The 17,814-nt window shown below is 38.6% G+C and overlaps 2 protein-coding genes across 5 annotated transcripts in view; one reads left to right on the top strand and one right to left on the bottom strand.

Annotated features, from left to right (window-relative positions):
• Window positions 1-4,501, top strand: part of GALNT1 (polypeptide N-acetylgalactosaminyltransferase 1) — a 124,730-nt gene extending 120,229 nt beyond the window's left edge. For all 4 annotated transcript variants that reach the window (XM_078060427.1, XM_078060426.1, XM_078060424.1 and 1 more), the window contains one exon: window positions 2,536-4,501. In XM_078060427.1, the coding sequence (XP_077916553.1) occupies window positions 2,536-2,682 (147 nt within the window). In that variant the 3' untranslated portion in view covers window positions 2,683-4,501. The remainder of the gene's footprint in view (window positions 1-2,535) is intronic.
• Window positions 1-17,814, bottom strand: part of LOC118533873 (zinc finger and SCAN domain-containing protein 30) — a 508,183-nt gene that overhangs the window by 352,276 nt on the left and 138,093 nt on the right. The window lies entirely within an intron of this gene.

Raw genomic sequence — 17,814 nt, 5'->3', positions numbered from 1 at the left:
GTATGTATATGTGTGTGTGTATATATATATGTATATGTGTATATGTATATATATGTACACCACACCTTCTTTAGCCATTCATCTGTTGATGGACATCTTGGCTCTTTCCACAGTTTGGCTATTGTGGACATTGCTGCTATAAACATCGGGGTGCACGTACCCCTTCAGATCCCTACATTTATATCTTTGGGGTAAATACCCAGTAGTGCAATTGCTGGATCGTATGGTAGCTCTATTTTCAACTTTTTGAGGAACCTCCATACTGTTTTCCAGAGTGGCTGCACCAGCTTGCATTCCCACCAACAGTGTAGGAGGGTTCCCCTTTCTCTGCATCCCCACCAACATCTGTCGTTTCCTTACTTGTTAATTTTAGCCATTCTGACTGGTGTGAGGTGATAGCTCATTGAGGTTTTGATTTGGATTTCCCTGATGGCAAGCGATGTTCAGCACTTTTTCATGTGTCTGTTGGCCATTTGGATGTCTTCTTTGGAAAAATGTCTGTTCATGTCTTCTGCCCATTTGTTCTTTGGGTGTTGAGTTTAAGAAGTTCTTTATAGATTTTGGATACTAGCCCTTTATCTGATATGTCATTTGCAAATATCTTCTCCCATTCTGTTGGTTGTCTTTTGGTTTTGTTGACTGTTTTGCTGTGCAGAAGCTTTTTATCTTGATGAAGTCCCAGTAGTTCATTTTTGCCCTTGCTTCCCTTGCCTTTGGCGATGTTTCTAGGAAGAAGTTGCTGCGGCTTGAGTGTAAAGTTTTAAAACTTCTGGAGCCCTTGGCCTGGAGTCTTCTCTGAGATAAAATTTTAGTTTGCAGGCTGGGTTCTACCACAAGCAGACTCGGAGATAAAGCTTAGTTTTCACAGTGTTTATTAGGGAGCAGCAGCCTTTGGACCAACACCTGTGAAAAGGAGAGAGAAGACAGAGTTGGGCAGAGGTAGGAGTCACACCACAATGCGGCTCCCCCAGACTCAGCCAGCTGCTGCATAGGGAGCTCAGGGACAGCCTGTCAGCATTGTCCTGCCTCCGTAGGTCAGAGACAGCAATCTGGAGAAATTAAAAAAATAATAATAATAAATATTTTAAGTTTTACTTAAGTGATCTCTACACCCAGCATGGGGCTCCAATTCACAACCCTGAGATCAAGAGTCACAAGCTCTCCTGAGCCAGCCAGGTCCCCTTTATAAACCTAAAATCGTGACATTGTAGGTTCCAAAGGAACCCTAGAAATAGAACCCAGCGTCACAGAGCAGATAAAATGATGTAAGCATGTCTCAGACAAACCTAGAAGTCTAGATCCAGGATTCTTTGCACAATACCATACTATCTTTGATTAAATTTGTATTTTCTTAAATCTGTCTTATTTATATTCTCTATTGCCTACAGTTTATGACACCATCCAAGTCCTGACCGGGCCCGACCCTGCTTAGCTTCTGAGAGCAGACGAGATGCGCTGCCATCAGGCTGCTAGGGCCATAGGCCAGTTTATGACACCAGGTTCTTGAGCTTTGACGCTTGGGATAGCTGTCCTTTCTAGAGTAAAATGCAGATTTTGACCCATTTATATCTAGAGATTAGGGGCAAGAGCCAGCAAATTATCTTTTCTAGGTTACAAATAGACTTTAGGCAATGATAATTATAGCATTTATCCTCTCCTTCAGAGGTTACAGCTAGCTATCTGTCACTTGTTTATCCAGTTGCCTTCATCAGGCTTTTTCTGTATGGAGACTAGTCAGTGCTGACTGGGTCCTCTTCTGAGTCCAGTGACAACAGTCCCCATGAAAATGCCATGCTCCAGATAAAAGAATTACATTAAAATAGAGGGATGAGTAAGTCAGATAAATGTGTGTTAGTAAACATATTTCACATTTCCTTATAGTTGTGTATGTTTATAGGATAATGCTTGATTCACATTCCTACACGGCTGCTTTGAGTAACAGACACATGAATTGACCTACGTTAATCACTTATAACACTCTTCTGTCCTGACATTTTGAAATTACTCTAAAAATCAAGTCCATAGCGCAGACAAGTACATAGAAAATTATATAGCTACATCTCTCAGCCATTTATTAAGGGCTGCTTTATCAATCTTACAATCTCATAAGATTTTGAGTCTTCTAAAGGACCTGAGTTTCTAAGGACTTGAGGTTTGAAATCACAGAATTAATTTGAACAGCCTTATCACAGGGAAATGAAGCAATTTTGAAATAGCTTTTTGAAAATAGGTTGAGGATCCTAAATTAGGAACCACTAATCTGTTTTTTTTTTTTAGGAAGCTGAAGCACAAAAAGTGAAATTTCTCACAGTGTTCTAGAGCTTGTGCAGAATTGGGACTTAGCATTGGTCATCTTACTTCAAGTTCAGTGTAACCCACCGTAGCCCAGTGCCTTTCTCCCTCCCACATAGCTCTTAGGGCGGTCTTTATGTAGACACTTTTTCTACAGAGCAATTTAATGCTCACCGAAAATGATGGTTGAGATGTGTGAGTTTTTTCACTTTCATGTTAAGATTTCTTTTCTGTCACTTTCAGAAATTAACCCTGCAGCATGTGAACAGTAATCAGTGCCTGGATAAAGCCACAGAAGAGGATAGCCAGGTGCCCAGCATAAGAGACTGCAATGGAAGCCGGTCCCAGCAGTGGCTTCTTCGAAATGTCACCCTTCCAGAAATATTCTGAGACCAAATTTACAAAAAAAAAAAAAAGAAAAGAAAAAAAAATAAGGATTGACTGGGCTACCTCAGCATACATTTCTGCCACATTCTTAAGTAGCAAAAAAGGAAAAGTGCTTTCCTCCTGCGGGGATGTAAGGTTTATCAGCCATTAAAACTTAGACTCCTCTCGCTTTTCACTAGCTGTGAACCAGCCTTCTTGTCTAAGGACGTGAAACTACATAGTAGCGAGACTGTGCACACTGATGTTTACAAGATTGAAAGAGTCTCATCAAGAATCATGGTAAAGAATATTCAGACAATGAAGCAGTCAACAAAATGTGCTTTCCAGAGCTGCACCTTGTACGGTTTGCTTGCACATCAGTAACTGCTGCTGAATGTGCTGTCATAATGAAGAGATTTCCAGGATTTTTTTTCTGATTGGAACTGGTAACCAGTATATTAAATATTGTTATAAAAATAAGTGAAAAAGAACTGGAACCAGTTTCAGAATCATGAAAACATTTTTACAATTTAAGAAGAAACTATATTAAACAGGGTTTAAAGGAAATTAAAACAGAACTATGAGAAGTACAATTTGTTATAGTATAGTATCAAATTTCTATATAGATTTTATACCTCAGTGGGGAAAAATAACTGATTCCAATGACATTCATTTTCATCTGTGATAGTCATGGATGCTTTTTTTTTTCCTTGGGGTGCTGAAATTGAGCTGAAAAAAAATGGCTCTTTGAACGTAGTTTTAATTGCTTTCTTCAGTTTTTTTTATTTGGTTTATGGGTTGTTGGAATTGTAATTTTTAATTGCCTTCAAAGAATGAAGATTTAAAATAATGTCTGGTCTCACTGAACACGTTAAATCTCTCAGTTGCTCTTGGGTCAACTGGCTTATAGACTTTCACACACACAAATTTATTAGATTTTAAACTTCTTAACTTGATTCAGCTGATTATGCTTAATACCCAAGATTCATACTACTGTACTACAGATTTATTTTCACAGCAATAAAGCTTCAGTTCTTTATGATTCCACTCAACAAAAGTCCTGCAAAAGTGATTATTTGGATATTTGGAGAGGATACATTGGATGGTTTTTTGGAAAACTTTTTTCACTCCATACTCAGATGTGCTTTATTGTCAAGTGCATACTTAGATTAGGTTCTTGAATTGTAATGGTGATCTGTTTTTTTTTTTTAATAAAATTTGACTGAAAATGTTTGACATTATTTTAATGAGTTAACCAAAGAAGTGCAGCTACTATTCCATCTTAGTCCTGCATTTCTTCCCTAAATTCCATTTAGGTTAAATCAATTCTCCTTTTTTTTCTGATTTTTAATACCACAAAATAACTTCAGAATCAAAAGTTGAGTAAACAGTTTTTTAATTTCATAGAAGATCTCATTGTGCCATTTCTCCTGATATGTAAAGCAGTTCATTGGCAAAAGTGTATTTTCCTTGTTTGTAAGATTATATTTAGTGACGTTCTTTTCTTTGATTATCAAAGACTCTCACTGCAGGCAGTGCTATTTCTTGTGCCTAAGAATGTTTCTGAAAGTTGTATCACTAATGCTACTTGCGAAGTTGAGTGTATGGAAAGTTTCTCATCTTCTATTCAAATTAATCAGTATCAAGAATATCAAGCACATGTGGATGCTTTAGGGTGAGATGGTAGTACAGAATGCATAAATTTTGTCCCCAGGAAATTTGCAGTGAAGCAGGTGCTGGATTTTTTTTTCCCCCCTACTCCATGAGCTCTGTTAATTCTGTCTTCAGTAGACCTAATGTTTGAATAAATCAGATGTCTAATAAATTATTTTCATGCTCAGAATTTAAGGTTTTTGTACTCTAGTATAGCTTGGTCTTATTTCTTACTGTAAGAAAGCTTAATAGAAATGCGATTTAAGGTTTTGTTGGGTTTTTTTTGTTTTTTTAAGAGGGGGATGTGAGTGATTTAATTCATGGGTACTTTTAGAACCTGATGGATAATCCCATTGCCTTTATTTTTCTAATTAAAGAATTCCTAAATACTTTGAAAATATAAAATATTCCTCAATAGTTGTGCCTTACATTGATTTTATTTGAAGTTAAAATGGATCCCTAGTCATTATATCCATTTGTAGATCAGGCAGTGTGCTAACCACTCTGTTATAAGTCAACCTGGGAAGAAAAGAATGAATCAGAAAGAGTCAAGGATGAAAAGAGGGATTATTACTGGATCAGTGAAGAATTCATAAAATGTGACAAGGAGAATCCGAATCTCTCAAATGTATTCACCTTATTCCAATCCCAATCCATTTTAATGTCTTTCTCTTCTAATTGGCATTCTGAAAAAAATAGTAAAATTAAGGACAGCACATAGGCCATGTCCTCATTTCCCTATTCTACATTTAGCTGAAAAACAGAAGTTCTTCTCTAAAGGTCTGGTGCTCTCCCCATCTTTCAAGAAGTACACCAAGAGCAAATTGAACTCCAGAATTACATGTTTTTTAAAGAAGAAAGAAAATCAGAAGGCAGTGTTTCTGAGGCAATAACCATGAGCAGAGGTATGCAAAGAATGAATCACTTTTTACTCTGGAAAATTAGATGTGTTCTCAATTATAGAACACTTTTCCCATTCTCTGACTTCCTGAAGTTTAACAAGAATTTGCTTGATCTACCAGAAATAATAATTTTGCAGGAAATGAGGCAAAACTCAGCCGTACTGTCTATATACTAGCAACAATTAAAAATTATTTACCATCTTACCATCTGTAAGATAAAAATCTTACCATCTGTAATCACATCAAATAAATCAAATACCTAGAATGTTAACAAGAAATATGTAAGACTTCTACCCTACAAAACTACAAAATGTTGCTGAAACTATAGAACGCTGTAATAAACATATTCATGAATTGAAAGGCTGCATACTGTCAAGATCTGTTTCCCACAAATTGATCTCTAGAAATCAAATTTCAATGAAATAAAAATCCTGTGAGGCTTTCTTGTAAAAATTTGCAGCAGACTCAGAACAGCCGATACAATCTTAAGATGTGTGTGTGTGTGGGAGGAGGGGATTGGAAGACTTGACACTACTCAATTTCATGAATTGCTTCAAAATTACAGTAATTAAAAGTGTGATTAGAGTTAGGACAAATAGATCAGTGGATAGAATAGAGAGTCCAGAAGCAGACCCATACATATGGTCACTGGCTTTTCAACAAAAACACAAGCAACTCCACAGGGAAAGTCTGAACGTTGATGCTTTCGCACAGTGCACAATGTATTCAGCATGGATCACAGCACCTAAATGTATCTTCCTGACTCCTGGGATACTCAAAGATACCTTAGGACATAAACTTCATATAAGGAAAAAAAAAAAAAACTGATGATTTCACAATTACACTCTTCTTATCAGAAAGAGAGTAAAGTGAAAAACCATGCTGCAGCCAAGGACAAAACAGTTGCAGTAAGGGGCGCCTGGGTGGCTCAGTTGTCAAATGTCTGCCTTCGGCTCAGGTCATGATCCCAGGGTCCCGGAATCGAGCCCCGCATCGGGCTCCCTGCTCCATGGGAAGCCTGCTTCTCCCTCTCCCACTCCCCCTGCTTGTGTTCCTGCTCTCGCTGTGTCTCTCTGTCAAATAAACAAAATCTTAAAAAAAAAAAAGTTGCAGTAGGGACTCTGGAGGATTTAAAAGCCACTGCAAAAGCAACACAATATGAAAGTTACTAAGTGACTTGAACACACACTTCACAGAAGCTATCCAGATGCACAATCAGCATAGAAAGGGGTGTTCAACATCAGCCACCAGGGAAGGCAGAATGAAACCACCAGGAAATATTCTTGCACACCTGCCTGAATAGTGGAAGTGCAGCAACTGCCAGAAGTGTTAAGTTAGTATAATCACCTTGGGAAATAGCTTGCCAGTTTCTTATAAATGTAAATATATGCCTACTCTGTGATTCCAATTCTAGGAATAAAACCCAAGAGAAATAGGGATATATTGCCCACATTAGGATGTTCAAAGCAGATTTAAAAGAACCCCCACCCTGGAAACTACTCAAATATTTGTCAACAACATAATGGATAATCACATCATGGTTATTGAATACTAGTCTACAATTTTTAAAAATGAATTACTGGTAGAACAATACAGATATATATAAAAATACTGAATGAAGAATGCTAGACATATGACATTTATATGCTCAAGAACAGGCAAAACCAACCTAAGGTGCTTACCTCTGGGTGAGTATAGACTTGAAAGTGGCATGAGAAAACTTTCGGCAACATGCATGTAATTTAAAGTTTTACTGAGCTATATACTTAGGATATGTGCCTTTTATCATATGGAAGTTATACCTCAGTAAAGTGCAGGGTGTGTGTGTGGGGGGGGAATAAGATATTTACCTTGCTGTCATCAAGGTTTTCTAAAAAGTCTTCCACTGCTACAAAACACCCAAGCCTGGCTCAGTTGCAGTAAACATACTATTAAGTGAGATATTGAACTCACAAGAAAATATGGAAAAATTCGTAAGGTCCAGGAAAAAAAAATTTTAAATCTACATATGAGCCACAGAAGTAATTGTTAAATATGAATCAAGCCTTTCCTCTCCTAAGAGCAAAAGGGAATAACCAGAGTTTGGGGAATGGTAGCTTCTAGGCCTTGGGCCTGAACAAAGTTGGGGAATTGAACTGAAGATCCCTACGTAAAATTGGAAATTTCAGTTACACCTACAAGTAAAAGGGTACATAAAGTAGTCTCCTGCTGTGTAAAGGAAACCAAAGGGTAATCTGACTGACGGCCCTTTTTCTAGGTAGCAAGTGGTGATGAGGATGCCACCACTGTGATCGTAAGACCTGCTTCTGTTTTAAGATTTTATTTTTATGTAATCACCCAATGTGGTGTGGGTCTTGAACTCACCACCCCAAGATCAAGCGTCACATGCTCCACCAACCAAGGCAGCCACGTGTCCCAAGGTCTTCTTTTAAATAGATCGAGTTTTTTTGTTTGTTTGTTTGCTAAGATTTTATTTATTTGAGAGAGACAAGAGTGAGAGTACCAGTGGGGGGCGGGGCAGAGGGAGAAGCAGGCTCCCTGCTGAGCATGGAGCACGATGCGGGGCTGGATCCCAGGACCCAAGATCATGACCTGAGCCCAAGGCAGGCACTTAACCAACTGAGCCACTCAGGTGCCCCTAGATCAAGAGTTTAAAACCACATTATGAAGTCTGCAGATGAAGAAAAAGTGAATCTAGATTTATGGCACTTGCTGGAAACCATTAGAATACAATGTTTTTTGGAGGAAAAAAACACATAACCCAGACCCCTATATGCCCACAAATTAAATAATGAAATCACTATCAGAAAGAGAAAATGAGCCACCAGTGTGTTACCAAAAAAAAAAAAAAAAAGTTCTGGCAAAGTGACAATAGCTTGTGTCGGACTAAGCCTGCCAATAAATTAATAAACCTGAACATTTTTTAAACAATGTTTTAATGCCCTGGAGAATGAACAAAAGACAAAATGTAGGAGATTCAACCCTTATTAAAAAGGACCTTCTGGGTAAGATGACATACATACAGCTTTTCCCCAAAGAGCATTCCAGTGCACACAACACACTAGAAGTAGTGGTCATACAGAGAGTGACTGTTGTCTTAAGCTGAGGAGTCAGAGATCTTATTTATGAGCAGAGTGGCTGGAAATTGGAGAATATCTGTAACAGGAGGGAGTCCTAGAGGAGCCCCCAAGTCCGCATTTTAATTTCTTCAAATGCTTCACTGATCTAAGTGTGCACAGGATGAGACTCCAAGAAGTCCAGAGAAAAAAACTACAAGACAGAATTGAGCGGAGATCTTAGCTGTTTCCCAGTACCAAGAACAGAGTTTGAAGTTCAAATTCTTCCCATTTGGAGGGGCTTGATAAACACTTTAGACTTTATAGGCATACCGTTGGAGATATTACAGGCTCAATTCCAGACCACTGCAATAAAGCAAATATTGCAATAAAACAAGTCAAATTTATTTTTTGGTTTCCCAGTACATATAAAAGTTATGTGTACACTATACTGTAATCTATTAAGTGTGTGATGGCATTATGTCTAAAAACACCATGTCCAATGTATATAATTTGAAAATATTCTTTTTGAGAGAGAGAGAGAGCACGAGCAGTGGGTGGAGGGGCAGAGAGAGAGAATCTCAAGCAGACTCTGATGAGCACAAAGCACATGGGGCTCGATCCCACAACCATGAGACCATGACCTGAGCCAAAATTGAACAACTGAGCCACTCAGGTGCCCTTAAAAATACTTCATTGCTGGGCGCCTGGGTGGCTCAGTTGGTTAAGCGACAGCCTTCGGCTCAGGTCATGATCCTGGAGTCCTGGGATCGAGTCCCACATCAGGCTCCCTGCTCAGCAGGGAGTCTGCTTCTCCCTCTGACCCTCCTCCCTCTCATGCTGTCTCTCATTCTCTCTCTCGCAAATAAATAAATCTTTAAAAAAATTTTTAAAAAAATACTTCATTGCTAAAAAATGCAAACCATCATCTGAGCTTTCAGTGAGTTGTAATCACTGATCACAGATCACCATAACAAATATAATAAAAATGAAAACGTTTGTAATACTGTAACAATTACTAAAACTTAACACACAGACATGAAGTGAGCAAATGCCACTGAGAAAATGGTGCCAACAGACTTGCTCAATGCAGGGTTAAAAACAGTATCTGTGAACCACAATGAAGTGCAATAAAATAAAGTATGCCTCTATATTGAAACCCAAGGCTATGTGTGGGAATAAAGACCATTTCTTAAGGACTTGGGGCCATTCCTAGGGCCAAGGACAAAGCGGAGGAAAGACCAAACCTAACAAAGTATAAAACCAAGCCCCTGCAACATCAAGTTGGTCTGCCAATAATCTGCTTTCTTGGACAAAACTCAACAGTCTTCAGAGGAAGATAACATAATACACAACTCTTGGGTGCATCAATCACAATGTTGAGTAGTCCAGTACAGAATTAAAAAGTAATGAAGAAACAAGAAAGTATCCTTATTTTTTGAAATAGTCAAAAAGCAGACTCACTGATGACCTAGATGATGGAATTAGCAGACAAGTTCCTCAATATCAATGGTTTGGTTGGTTTAAGATACAGGAAAAAAATGGATATAATCAAAAGGTGGAAAATTTCAGAAGACATCTAGAAACTGGAAAAGAGAAAAATAAGAATCCTAATATTAAAAAAAATGTATTTTTAAATCAATTGAATGTGATACAATAGAAAAAAGGATCCATGAACTTGAACACAAGTCAATAAAGAATTTCCAAACTGAACCACAGATGGAGAAAAAGACTGAGGGATGGAAAAACAGCCTTGAGGACAAAATACATGCATTTGAGACCCAAAAGGAGAGAACACAGAGAATGGGAGCTCTGAGGGAGAAGTTGTTTCATGTCTCTCTCATCACTTCCATAATTACTGGCAGTCTTTGCCTTGCAGATGCATTGCTCCAAATTCTGCCTTTGTCTACACATGGCATTATACTTTCTGTGCTTCTGTTTCTCTTTTATATGGTCACCAGTTGTATTGGACTTAGGGACTTATCCTAATTCCGTATGAACTGCTCTAACTACACCTGCAAAGACACTGTTATCACACTGTTATGGGTTGAATTATGTCACATATCTTAAGATATGTTAAAGCCCTAACCCTGAGTACCTCAGAATGTGACCTTTTTTAGAAATAGGGTCTTTACAGAAGCTATCAAGTTACCAGGAAATCATAAGGGTGAACCCTAATCCAATATGACTGAGGTCCTTATAAAAAGGGGAAGTTTGGACACAGAAAAAATGATGAGAAAACATGGGTAGAACAACATCTACAAGCCAAGGAATGCCTGAGGTGACCAGAAGCTAGGAGAGAAGCATAGAACAGATTATCAGGTCATCCCTCAGCCCTTAGAAGCAATCCACCCTGCCAAAACCTTGATTTTGGACTTTCAGCCTCCAGAATACAAGAACAATAAAGTTCTGTTGTTTAAGCAACTCAATGTGTGGCACTTTGTTATGGCAGCCTTAGGAAAATAATAGAGACTGTATTTCAAATAAGCTCTCATTTTGAAGTTCCAAGTAGACATGAATTTTAGGGAAACACATCTACTAACCATTTATAGAAGAATTAACACCAATCCTTTACAAACTCTTCCAAAAAAGAAGAGGAACACCTCAATTCGTTCTGTGATGCCAGCATTACACTGATACCAAAGCCAAAGATATCACAAGAAAAAAAAACTAAAGATTACTATCCCTGATTATTACAGATGCAAATATCTTTAACAAAATACTAGTAAACCAAATCCAGCAGTATATTAAAATAATTACAGAGGCACCTGGGTAGCTTATTTGGTTAATCATCTGCCTTTGGCTCAGGTCATGATCCCAGGGATTGAGCCCTGTGCTAGGATCCCTGCTCAGCGGGGAGGCTGCTTCTCCCTCTATCTCTCTTTGCTGCCTTCCCCCTGCTTGTGCTCTCTCTCTCTCTGTCAAACAAATAAAATCTTTATAAAAATAAAAAATAAAATTACAAACCATGATAAAGTTGCATTTATCTAGGAATGCAAGGTTGGTTCAATATATGAAAACCCGTGTAATACATCATATTATTTGAATGAAGAAAACCACATGATCATTTCAATAGATACAGTAAAGTCATTTGACAATATCAAACACCCTTTCATGATAAAAATATTCAACAAACTGGAAATAGAAGGGAACTTCCTCAATTTAATAAAGGGCCTCTATGAAAAATCCACAACTACCATCATATTTAATGGTGAAAGACTTGATGCTTTTCCCCTAATATCAGGAACAGAGCAAAAATGTCCAGTCTTGCTATGTATATTCAGCACTGTACTGGAGGTTTTGGCCAGGGTAATTTTGAGGCAAGAAAAAGCATCTACATTGAGAAAGAAGAAATGAAACTATCTCTCTTTGCAGATGACATCATTTCATATGTTTAAAAATCCTAAGGATTCCATTAAAATTATTAGAACTAATAAATGAGTTCAGCAAGGTTGTGGGATATAATATCAATATAGAAAAATCAGTTGTATTTCTGTACACTACCAATAAATAATTCAAAAATAGTGTCAAAAAGAATACTTAGAAATAAATTTAATAAAAAAGCACAAGACTTACACTTTGAAAAATCAATGAAAGAAATTAAAGATCTAAAAAAATCACATGTTCATGAATCAAAAGAATATTGTTAAGATAGTAATATTTCCCAAATTGAGCTACAGTTTCAATGAAATTCCTATCAAAATCCCAAATGCCTTTTTTTGCAGATACAAGCTGATCCTAAAATTTATATGGAAATTCAAGGTGCCTAGGATAGCCAAAACAATCTTGAAAAATAAGAAATATTGGACTTTCCAATTTCCAGTCTTACTACAAAGCTACAGTAATCAAGACAGTGTGGTAATGGAATAAGGATTGACATACAGATCAATGGAATAGAACTGAGAGTCCAGAAATAACCCTTACACTTATGCTCAATAGATATTCAACAAGGGTGTGAAGAAAATTTATCAGAATACCAATAAATGATTGTGGGGCAATTGGATATCTACATGCAAAAGAAGAGAAGTTAGACCCCCTATATCACCATATACAAAAATTAACTCAAAATGTGTAAAAGACCTAAATTTAAGAGCTAAAATTATAACACCCTTAGAAGAAAATATATCCATAATCTCCATGACCTGACCACTGGGCAATAATCTCTTAGATGTAAAACCAAAAGCAGCAGCAAAGGTAGAAAGCAAATATATAAATTTTAGTTTATCAAAACTAAAAGCTTTTGGAGTCTAGTTCAAGATAGTAATGTAGGAAGATCCTGAACTCAGCATCTCCCATGGACACACCAAATCTACAGCTCCATATGTAACCATTTCTTCTGGGAAAAAAAAAAAAAAATTCCTAAAAACTAGTGGAGAAATGCCTTCACATCAGGCAAATAACACACACACACACACACACACACACACACACACACACACACACATTGAAGAGGGTAGGAAAGGCTGAGACACACTCTTGCCATAAACACCATGCCCAGCTTTGTGACCCACAAGTGGGAGGGAACACAAAACTCAGAGCTTCTCCCTGAAGAACAAAGGCTTTGTACCCCACATTGAGAACCCCTATTTTTAAGGCTGGCACCAGAGATACAGCCCCAAAACATCTAGCTTTGGAAACCAATGGGGCTCATGCCGATGAGACCCATGGGGCTGTGGTGAACTGAGAAATAGGTCTTAAAATGCTTGCATGTGGACTCACCCCACAGCCTAGAACAGAAGCAGCCCTTTGAAAGGCACCCAGATTTTATGTGAAAGTCTCTTTGCTAAATGTAAAGCATCAGTCTGAGGGGCAGGGGCCTGCTAGGATACTCTCTGGGGAAAGAAGCTGGTAGGTGCCATCTCTCCCTCACTCTCCCTCTGCCTTGTTAAAGCTGGTGTGCTCCATCTTTTTTTTTTTTCAAGTGGATGCTAACTTTGCACTCGCCCTCCACCTTGCTTTAGACAGCAGGTACCATCTTCATGCTCTCCACCTGCTGCACTCCAGAGCATCAGTATCCCCCAGAGGGGCGCTTCTACATGCATCTGGTACCCCAGTTTTTATGTCTGGTGACCTGGTTTTTGCAGCTCCCACCCACGGAATGTCCCTTGATTCCTTAGCTGGTGGTCAGGGGAGCTTGTGTTCCTGGGTCCCACAGGACTATAACAATTGGACAGACAGTTCTTGGCAAGCTACCATCCTGAGGGCACTACACAGACAGCAGACTGAAACACACCCTGAGTGTTTCTGTAAAAGAGGCCTATGTGCTTGTCCTGAAGCTTAGACTTGAGGGGCAGGCTCCTGCTTTGGCACAGATCTAGGAGATACATAGGTGATGGAAAACACAGACTGGGGGATACCATCTTTGAGTTCTCTCTCTGCCTCACTACTGTTGACTGTTAGCTTCCAGAAAGGAGATGATACACTCATCTGAAGCCCTGATTTTTGTAGGACATCTCCTAATATCCTGGCTCTGGTGGCCAGTGGGGATTATGCTTGCAGTCCTACAGGATTATATATATTTTCATTCTTTAAAAGCTGCTGCTGAGGGGTCCGGCTTCCAGTCAGCCTCAATCTGGATAATGACGGACATCCTCCCATTTGGGACGCTAACAGATCTTAGTAGACTCTTGAAAACTGGGAGCAATTTAAAATAGGCTTCCTAGACAGGAATTTTCTTCCTGTGAAGAAAATTTATCAGAATACCAATAAATGGTTGTGGGGCTATTGGATATCTACATGCAAAGGTTTGACAGACAACCAAGAGCAAAATATGGATGAATGATAAGTTTCATTTCCTGCACAAGGCCAAGCCTCCAAAATCAGGAGAGGTGGCTATTCCACTTAACTCATAGAAATCAACAAAGAAAGTCAAACAAAGTGAGGAGACAGAGGAATATGTTCCAAAGAACAAGACAAAACCTCAGAGAAAGTACTAAATGAATGAAGATAAGAAATCTACCCAATCAAGAGTCCAAAGTAATGGTCCTAAAGATGTTCACTGAACTCAGGGCAAGAATGGAAGATCACACCATGATCAAGTGGGATTTATCCCAGGGATGCAAGGATGGTTCAGCATCTACAAATCAATGTAACACCCCAAATTAACAAAATGAAGGATAAAAAAACATATGATCACCTGAATAGAGGCAGAAAAAGCATGTGTCACTCTTCAACATTTATGATAAAAATCATATCAAAATCTCAACAAAGTGGGTATAGAGGGAATGTACTTCAACAAAAAGCTGACACCACACTCAATGGTGAAAAGCTGAAAGCTTTTCCTCTAAGATTAGGAACAAGAAAAAATACCTAGGAATAAATTTAAATAAGGAGGTGAAAGACTTGTATACTGAAAACTGTGAGACAGGGATGAAAGAAATTGAAGACCCACACATGGAAAGATATATGCTCATGGATTGGAAGAATTAATATTATTAAAATGCCTATATTAAAATGCCACAATATTCAATGTAACCCCTATCGAAATTCCAATGCCATTTTTCTCAGAAATAGAATATTCCTAAAATTTGTATGGAACCACAAAAAGACCCTGAAGAGCTAAAGCAATTTTGAGAAAGAAGAACAAAGCTAGAGGTATCATGCTATCTTGTATCAAACTATAAAAAAGAAGCAAATTCTGGAGCTGAAAAATACAAATACTGAACTAAAAAATTCAATAGAGGGATTCAACAGTGGACTTGATCAGGCAAGCAAACTCATAGACAGGTCATTTGAAATTATCAAGTCAAAGAGCAAAAAGAAAAAAAAAATGAAGAAAAGTGAAGAGAACCTAAGGGACTTAAGGGACACTATTGGAGGGACCAATGTTCACATTACAGGAATCCCAGAAGGAGAAAAGAGAGAAAAAGGGGCAGAGAATTTATTTGGAGGAATTATAGACAAAAACTTCCTAAAGCTGAGGAAAAAAATAGGCATATAGATTCCAGAAGCTCAAAGAACTCCAACTAGAAAAATTTAAAGAAAACCACACCAGGACACATTATAATAAGATTGTCTAAAGTCAAAGACAAAGGCAGAATCTTGAAAGCAGCTAGAGAAAAGCAATTTGTCATATACAAAGGAACTTCCATAAGATTATCAGCAGATTTCTCAGCAGAAACTTTGAAAGCAAGAAGTGGGATGATACATTCAAAGTGCTGAGGGGAAAAAAACTCAACCAAGAATACTTTATCTGGTAATATTATCCCGAAAAAATGAGGAGAGATAAGAAATTCCAAGATAAACTGCTGAGGGAGTTCACTACCATTAGACCTGCTTTATAAGAAATGCTACAAGGAGTCCTTCAAGTTGAAATAAAAGGATGGTAAAGAACAACACAAAGCCGTATGAAAAGATAAGGCTATACAATAAAGGAAAATAAATGAAAAAATATGATAACTTCTACTATTGTAATTTTGGTGCATACGTTTATTTTTTTTTTAAAGATTTTGTTTTTAAGTAATCTCTACACCCAACATGGGGCTCAAACTCATGACCCTGAGATCAAGAGTCACATGCTCCATCAACTGAGGTAGCCAGGTGCCCTTTGATGCATAAATTTAAATGAGAAAAATAAAAATAACTATAAATCTATGTCAATAGGTATACAGTGTTTAAAGATGCAATGGTGACACCAATAACAAAGTGATGGGGTGGAGCTGCAAAGGAGCAGAGTTTTTATATGCAATTGAAGTTATTAGTTTAAAACAGAATGCTGCAACTTTAAGATATTTAATTGCAATGATAACCACAAAGAAAATACCTATAGCATATATATTTAAAAGGAAAGGAGAAAGGAATCAAAGCATACCATTACCAAAAAAAAAAAAAAAAATCAATGAAACAAAAGAAGGCAGTAAGAGAAGAGGGACAATAAAGCTACAAGACATTCAGAAAACAAAGTGGCAAAAGTAAGTCCTTCCCTATCAGTAATTAATTTAAATATAAATATATTAAATTTCTCAAACAAAACACATAGATTGGCTGAATGGATTTTAAAAATATATGATCCATGTATATGCTATCTATAGGAGACTTTAGACCCAAGGACACACACAGGCCAGAAGTGTAACGGTGGAAAAAGATATTCCACATAAATTAACCAAGAATAGAACAAGAGTGGCTATACTAAAGTCAGACAACCTTTAAATAAAAAACTGTTATAAAAGACAAAGAAGGATATGCTTTAATGAAAAAAAGGATCAATTTCACCAAGAAGCTTTATCAGTTTTAAATATCTATGCACCATACCTCAGAGCTCCTAAATATATGAGGCAAACTTTGATAAACTAGGAGGGAGAAGGTTCCAGGGAAGATGGCGGAGTAGGAGACCCTAGGCTCACTTCTTCCCACAGATACACCTAGATAACACCCACAACAGTGTAAATAATTCCGAAAACAACCCAAAGACTGACAGAACAGACTCTCCACAGCTAAATGTAGAGAAGAGACCTCATCGAGGAGGGTAGGAAGGGCAGAAACGTGTTTGGGAACCAAAATGATCTGTGAGACTGCCCATGGGAGGGAGGGACACCACAGGCATTGAGAAGGGAGAGGAGCAGACCCCATGCCAGGAAGAGGAATCCCTAACAATATTTCCCTTTGAAAGCAGAGTGGCTTAATTACATGAGTTTTTACAATCACTGGGGATTAACACCTGTAACCTTAAAAATCGGCAGCTTCACTTGGAGAGCGCCAGTAGGGTGACAGGAAACTAAGTCCCCACCGTTAAAGAGCACAGCAAACAGCCCCACTGAGATACAGCATAGGAGCAGCACTTTGGAAAACATTTGGGGCATACAAAGGGAGATTTATTTACTCATCTCAGAGCATGCCGAAGAGGTGCAGGGATCTTTAGATTTCTCCAAGAACAAAAGAGCTGGCTGGTGCCATTTCTTTCCCCTGCACCTCCCACGCCCCAGTCTAGATATATAGACACCTGTGGGAATGAGCATGAACACTCTCCACCTAGCTTGTTAACAGTGTACCATGCCCCCACATTCTCCCGGGGACTTGCCCCATCCAACCCGCCCTCAGCACGAGTCCATCCAAAGCAGTACCATAAGCATGGCCTTGTAAAAGCAATCCCGATAGTGGCCAGCACCATTCCAAAATGACTCCTGCTCTGGGCAGAGGGGAAGATAATCACACACAGCAGTTCAAGCGCAGCCCCAGCAGTGGGCTGGGGGCAGACGGCTGGTCTGACTGCAGGCCCCCCACCCTGTATCAAGAAAAGCCTCTCAGGAGACAATGCTGGGAGAACACGCTGCAGTTTGGAGTGACCACAGCTCTGGCAAACACTTGGTCTGACCCAACTCAAGCCCAAGGTGGCACCAGACTGACCGCTTAACACAGGGACCAATCCCTGCCCACAACAGGCAAACAGAGCCATTGCAGATGACTAGACTGAAGGCAAAAGTGGCTTAGCCACAACAGTAGGGTACATTCAACACATATAGGAGACACTCCTGAAGTGCCAGGTTCTGGTGAAGTGGGGACACTACAGTGCAGGGCACTACAGGAACTCTTCATAAGGCCACTACTTT

The sequence above is a fragment of the Halichoerus grypus genome, chromosome 13 (genome assembly GCF_964656455.1).
Source record: "Halichoerus grypus chromosome 13, mHalGry1.hap1.1, whole genome shotgun sequence".
Lineage (NCBI taxonomy): Eukaryota > Metazoa > Chordata > Mammalia > Carnivora > Phocidae > Halichoerus > Halichoerus grypus.
Note: the sequence above shows the minus strand (reverse complement) of the source record. Positions and strands in the feature narration are given on the sequence as shown.